At 37.5% G+C, this 7,183-nt stretch overlaps 1 protein-coding gene across 1 annotated transcript; it reads right to left on the reverse strand.

Moving 5' to 3' along the window:
* Nucleotides 1–1,480: 1,480 nt before the first annotated feature.
* LOC143884886 (nucleoside diphosphate kinase 1-like) lies at nucleotides 1,481–6,099 on the reverse strand. Its single transcript, XM_077388728.1, has 4 exons — nucleotides 5,965–6,099; nucleotides 4,085–4,133; nucleotides 3,740–3,971; nucleotides 1,481–1,777 (listed from the first exon to the last, which is right to left on the reverse strand). The coding sequence occupies exons 1-4, from the start codon at nucleotides 6,013–6,015 to the stop codon at nucleotides 1,663–1,665; spliced, it is 447 nt and encodes a 148-aa protein (XP_077244843.1). The 5' UTR covers nucleotides 6,016–6,099; the 3' UTR covers nucleotides 1,481–1,662.
* Nucleotides 6,100–7,183: the final 1,084 nt, after the last annotated feature.

The following is a 7,183-nucleotide window of genomic DNA, read 5'->3' on the forward strand; positions in this document are numbered from 1 at the left end:
TGTTGAATTCACACGAACATTTTGTGCAGCTGCATTGTGTTGATCTCATAATCTATTATGATGTCAAGATTGCACTATCTTTCTAAAATGCTATATAATTGTATAATCCACATTCACCTAATCGTTAGTTATCAGGTTGTAATAGATTTCAAGAATAGTTTTGTTGCTTCATTAGACATTAGTTGTAGGCTTATGATTAGTTTTTTGCATTATTTTCATGCCTGAGTAAAAGTAATAAAGATACGCCATCAGAACCATTCTCACTACTTTATTAACAGAAAGGGCGGATGGAGCAAAGCTCACAATGATGGCGGCATACTACAATTTCTGATGGGGACATTTGAAGTCCCAGCAACTGCTGCAGGAGTTCCTTCATGTCATTGTTTTCTTTTCCACTTTCACAATTGTCTTCTTTAAATTATGGGGTTTCCAAACCCTAGCACCAAGTGTAGTTTGCAAACTCATGATTAAACTTATCTAATTCTGCTCGCTTGGTACTAGCACCTAGGCAAAAAAATATTTAAAGAGTGAATTACTCTGATGGTGCTTGAGTCTGGCACTTGAGCAATCCATTAATGCATTGGAGAGCACCCATGAGAAGATGCCTTTCATTTCCCCACACATCATCTCAACACCATCACGAAGACCTATGCCCTCTGTAAATATTTTTCTGTTTCTCAAGCTGTTGGACTGCCTATTCGCTCTGAGGTCTTCTTTCTCACACTGCATCATAGTTGTTGGAACACAGTACAGGTCAGGAATATACTTCTACACAGTACAGGCTAATTTCTATGCTCTCTTTTTGCAGGGGAATTTTTTGTCTGTTACTGTTTGCATTTTAAATATTTGAAGTCCTTTTATTTCCTTAAAGGTAGTAAGAACCGAAGGAAGAGGTGGTTCATCTAATCCTAGGGACGTATTAACTTTAAATTGAATTTTGGGGCAAAACACAGTGGTATCCTGAAATTTGAAGTGTGAAGTTGGAATGTATTCTCTCAGTTTTATCGGCTATTTTCTAGTGTTTCATAAGAATCGTAATTCAAATAAATAATTACCTTGCAAAAATTACCACGCAGTTTGTTGTATTAAGAAGGTTTATAGGGATAATTAAATGTCAATAACATGGGTAGCCAAAAATTGACAATTGGTATCACTTAAAAGAACAGGAAGCTCTCTCCAATCAAGATCATAACCCCTAACCTTAAATGGAATGCTGAGAAATTGCACAATGGTTAGAATCAAGGGACCAACTCAGGTTGATTTTTGGGAATTTTAGTTGAGCATTTACCATAAAATTGGGTCGGAATTTGGGTTGCTTTCAATTCATTTTTTAGCGAAAGCTCAACCCAACGCAACCCAAATTCTTCACATCCATTTTAAAATTTCATTCCACTTAATCAGATCCTGAATTTGAATCCGAATTTGATCTTTCAAGCAGAAAAAACTTGTCTAGAATACAAACATAGGATGGAAGAAAATCTATCAAAGAGAGGTTGCAGTATTTGATTATGGTAAGAGTATTATATCACACCCCGATACAGCAAGATGCAACAGGAGCAGTAACAGATGCAGATACATTAGGACAGTCAAAATTTAAGTTCCATGAAATCTAGAAAATAAAAGAAGCTAGCACTGATGAACAAAGGCCACACCAGTGGTTGTTTACTCATAAATCCAGGGATGGAGGCTGCTCTGCCACTCTACAGGGCCATCTGGGAACCACAAAGCAATCTCTTTCCTAGCACTCTCCACAGAATCACTACCGTGGATGATATTCCTGCACGAGAAAAAAAAGGATCGGAATACAAGCATTTGACACAAACCATTCCATTGCTCTACCAAAGAAGATGACACCAAAAAACAAGCACTAGGCATAAAACCCTAACAAGCTTGCACCACATCCAGACCAGGGTGCACACAGACACACAAAAAATCTAGGAAGATCTTAATCTATTTTGGTTAAGAAACCCCTCTTTTCCAAAACTTTTTCAACTCATTTTCCTGGTTTTTGTCTTCTGAAAGCCCTTTCATAGTCATTAGACCAGGCTTCAGGACATTTCATCAGTGCAAAACATGAGACTGAAAAAAATTCTTTGGTAATTCTTTTTATTTTCTGACGAAGAGAAGCTAAAAAGAGCCATTAACAGAAAAAAAAGAAAACACTCTAAAAAAATCTTCTTGAATGTAATGGTTTTATAAATTTAGTTGATTCTTTGATGGATGGTTATGATTATTGTTGTAATCTCACTAATCTTTGGATACCATAATTTGATTCCCAGGCGCCAGTGCCCACAGGTAGCAACTTACAAGCTGACCCAATCTATTTAATTGGTTTAAAATGATCTTTAAGGTTATATTTGCAGATATAATAGAGCTTGTTTTAATGGTACAGATATAATAGAGCTAATACCAGGAAAAAAAAAATGCCTACCACCTTAAAGAACGTTGGTTCAAACAAATTAGAGATGACACATTGAGAAGCGTGTATAACATTTTAGAATATTTATGAAGAAATCTTACATGTCTTACATCATTGACAGAGTATAGAATTGGTATGATATGCATCTAAGATACAGCATTTATTGAAACATAAAAGAAAGTATGAACACTAGAGAATGCTCAGAACAGATTAAAAAAGAGGGCAGTACAGACAAAATTCACACAATTTATGTAGCTAGCAGAAGTAGCCGGCAGCACGAGTGGCAACAAACTCGATCTATAAGCTAAATTTCCGGAAGCATATAGGAAGTGAGATACTAACATGAGAGTGGCATCTGAAGCTAGGTCACTAGGTTGAGCCAAGAAAAGAGTGAGTAAAAAAAATAAAGAGACGATTTAAACCACATTTGAGAAAACAGACCTTGTGAATCATTGACTCTGCCACTTTTCAACTCCAGTTATTCATTGGAGGAAACATAAACTTTCTTAGCCCTCTCACTATCTATTTTTTCAACTTAGTTTCTACTTGTATTTCATTTCAGTGACAGGATTGGTTATTCTACATTCCTTCTCAGACCTTTCCCAGTCAATACGTTTGCTATCTAGAGAAAACTGAAAAATCCATTTACATTATGCTTCCAATCTCTTTGCTTATCTACCATGCTCCTGATACCAAATGACCAAACCCTCTTACCCATAAAAAAAACAGACCAAACCCTCACATATCTCCACTATCCACTCCCAATCCATCTTCTCAGACTGGAAAATCCTTCAAATGGAACAGTGTGAAGCCCAAACCCAAATGACTTAATGCATGTATAATTGTATATAAACATTAAATTCATATAAAGTGTCCCAATAATTTCTTTACAAATTACTGTTTTCCTTTTTGCATCAATTTTCCCTTTTTCCATTGTTTGTCTAATTGAATTGGTGACTTTAATCAGTTTGTTAGAAAACTCGGTTAGGTCATTGCGTTTTGAAAACATCAACAAGTCAAACTCGAAAATCTGCTGATGGATTTCCATGTAGAAAGGAGTTTTTCAACATTGTTTACAAGATTCTGTCTTCGTTTCTGTTCCCACAAGTTCTTTGATCGTATCACATACAAGTTGGAACATCCATCCATTGGTATCAAAGAAGAGACTAAGGGCATCATTGGATGCCACCAAATTGGTTCTTATTTAAGAGGTATTCAAAGAGGCTGTAAACGGACATCCCATATCATACATGAATTAGAAAGAAGCTATTGTTGATAAACGTCGCTCAAAAAAAGTTAATGGATAATAACACAAGTTACCTGCCAATCTCAACTGCCAAGTCCCCACGAATGGTGCCTGGGGCGGAATCTGAGGGGTTTGTGGCTCCAATGATCTTCCGACCAGTCACAACAACATTCTTACCCTCCCAAACCATTGCAACCACCGGGCCAGATATAATGTAATCAACCAGCCCACTGAAAAAGGGTTTAGCAGACAGGTCTGCGTAGTGCTTCTCAGCAAAAGGACGGTCCACAGTAATAAGCTTCATGCCTAAATTCAAACCAACGCAGAACCAAACAAACAACAGCTTAATAAAAAGAAAAAAAAAAGTAAAAGACAGAAATGATAAATAAGCGTGCAAATAAAAAATCAAAAGTGAATACCTTTCAGATAGAAACCTTTCTTCTCAAACCTACTAATAATCTCACCCACCTGAAAATCAACACAAATCTCTCAAACTGAATAAATAGCAAATTAATAGTTCAATTTTCTCTTCATGATATCCTAATATTATCTATTATAATAGTGCATCCATCTGACCTTCTCATAAGTTTTTAGTGAATAGAAAACAAGTAACATCGTGATGAAAAAAATGATATTGTTCAAGGATAGGAAAATACAAACAAGGGTAAAAACCCTTACCTCTCCAACAATGGTGAAAAAAACCCACCAACACCCTCTTCTTGCAACCCAAGCAAAAACTCAACTACCCCTTCACAATGTCTTCACAACCCGAAAAACACTTTTAAAAGAAACCCAATAACCTTGGATCAAAGCTCTTGCAAGAGAAGAAGAAAACCCTTAGATAGAGAAACACTCTTTTCTTGTAGAGAAAGAGCTCTAACTTGTCCTTGAGAATAATTCCCCAACTAAAGATAAAAACCCTCTTTAGTGAACTTATAAAACACATTCCAAGAATGCCCCTTGATAAAGAAGTTAATCCCAAGATTAACAAGTGTGGTGATTTCATATCGCCAATCCAACAGAGAACCCAAAAACTGATTGAATATAATAAAACCATAACAACACTGCTTCAAAGATTAACCAGAGCCTACCTAATTCCACTAACAAGGAAAACAAAAACAACTACGCAACAACAGCTCTACGCTGCTACTACTAGAGGGATGCAACTCAGGTCGGTCAGGTTCAACCCTAAAAAAGTTGGGTCAGGTTGGGTTCCAGTTTGTGTAGAATTTTCCCAACTTGGGTTGAGTTTGGGTTGGGTTGGGATCGGGTTGAGAGTTTGGGCGGCCCGACCTAATTGAAAATCGACATTTTTTACCATTTTTTTCTGTAAACTTAAAAATTCGGTTGAACTCGGGTCGGGAGGGTCGGGTTGAACCGCATCGGGTTGGAAATCAGGTCGGGTTGGGTTCGGGTTGGAAAAAAAAAAAGGGTTCCTCGGGTCGAGTCGGGTTGGCCCCATCCCAACCCAATCAGAGTCCCACCCTTAGCTACTACACTGAAAATCTCAATAATTATTTGAAAGCAGAGGAAGAAAATGCCTTAGCTACAACGTTCCACAATTATCTCAATACTAACAAGTATTCAAAAGCCAAAGTAAAAGAAGAGTAAAAATAACAAAACACGAACTAGCCGTTTGGATACATGGATTTTATAATCCATGATTGTAAAATCCTGGATTGTACAAGCTAAGAACTAGAATTTTGAAGCTAAAACCTAGATTTTAAATCCTAAAGCCTGGATTTTGAATGTGCAAATAAAGCGTGATACCACTCAGGTCCTGTTCGTTTCAGATTATGACAACTGATTGTAAACCCAAAACCTATTATTGGACTCAACTCAGTCTGGTAAAATCCAGATTGTAGCTTTAAAAATCTAGGTTTTAACTTGTAAAATCCGGGATTCCGGGATTTTACAGTCATGGATTATAAAAATCTATTGAATCAAAACGGCCTAGAAAAGAAATAAACTATAAATCCAGGATCCAGACTGAATAACAGCTTAATACCTCACCTAAAAAAAGAGATTTTTCATGGCTGAGAATGGAAAAAATATCGTTAATTAGAACGTTTTCATCCAATTGAACAGACAAATCCACATATAATTCAAAAAGTACACCAGATCTATCAAAGTAACGAATAGTCAACACGAATTGGAGAAGAGAAAGCGGAAATGTAACAAAATAGGATATTCAAAACAAACTATCACTGAAAACCAGCAAAAGAAACCCTAGTTCCCAAATAATGACAAAAAAAAAAAAAAAAACAGATAAGAAGTAGTGAAGAATAAGGAATCTTACCAGGCCACGTTGAACTCCATCGGGCTTGATCATGATAAAGGTCTGCTCCATCGCTCCACCTCAAGTTCGTCCCAAACCCTAGATTTGTTTCACAGAAGGAGAACTAAAATGGGGGTTGAGTCGCTTATATAGTTTATATAGAAAAACCCTAATATCTGTTGTTTCACTTCATATAACCTAGGGCTGCACATTTAACCGTCTAAACCGATAAACCGAACCGAACCGGGCATTTCGGTTCGGTTCGGTTTTTAGTGCCAATGGTTCGGTCGCGGTTTCCATTATTCATAAACCGATTGGATCGGTTCGGTCATGGTTTAAAAAAATTTTGAACCGAAAAACCGAACCGAACCGATGGCATTTTTGCCATTTTTGTTTTATTTATTTAATCATATATATCAGCCCATTTTCTTTACTTGGCACACCCAAATCTAGTATATCTAATATCTATGACCGGAAAGAGGACCAAATGGGTGTCCAAGTAAGTAAAGGGGCGAAAAATACACATATATCAGCCCCTTTTCTTTACTTGGCACACCCAAATCTAGTGTATCTTTGACTAGAAAGAGGACCAAATGGGTGTCCCAACTAAATAAAGGGGCGAAAAATATAAAATATCATGAATTTAACGCTAAAAACTATGCATTGCAGCCCTTTACATTTACACTGTTCAGAAAATTGTTTGGTTCCAAGAAGATTTTGATTTGGATTTGTCACATTTGCAGCCCTTTTTGCCTTGTGTTTTGAATTCGGATAAACCGTGAACCGACCCGAACCGATCCGGTCAAAACCGGTTTGGTTCGGTTCGGTTCGGTTCTACCCCCCAAACAGTTCGGTTCTACCCCTCAAACGGTTCGGTTACGGTTTGGAATTCTTCCAAACCGATGGCATCGGTTCGGTTCGGTTCCAGAAATCCCCCTAAACCGAACCGTGTGCAGGCCTAATAGGCCCGCCTCGTGTTGTAGTGTTGTTCTAACGTGCGCATTAGAGAGCAATACGCATACCTTGCGTGAAGACTCATGACACGGGTATTATTTAGGGAAATGATATATTCACCCCGTTTTTTACTTGGGACAGCCTCCCAAATTAGGGGTGGCAAAATTGGCTGAACCGAATCGGAACCGAGCCGAAAATTTGGTTTCAGTGTGGTTAAATCAAACCGATTCAAATTTCCGTTTGGTTCGGTTTGGGTATCAAACAGAAACCGAATATTTCCAATGAT

This window comes from Tasmannia lanceolata, unplaced genomic scaffold, assembly GCF_043159265.1.
Source record: "Tasmannia lanceolata isolate RefF3 unplaced genomic scaffold, GAP_Taslan_0.1 ptg000008l, whole genome shotgun sequence".
Taxonomy (NCBI): domain Eukaryota; kingdom Viridiplantae; phylum Streptophyta; class Magnoliopsida; order Canellales; family Winteraceae; genus Tasmannia; species Tasmannia lanceolata.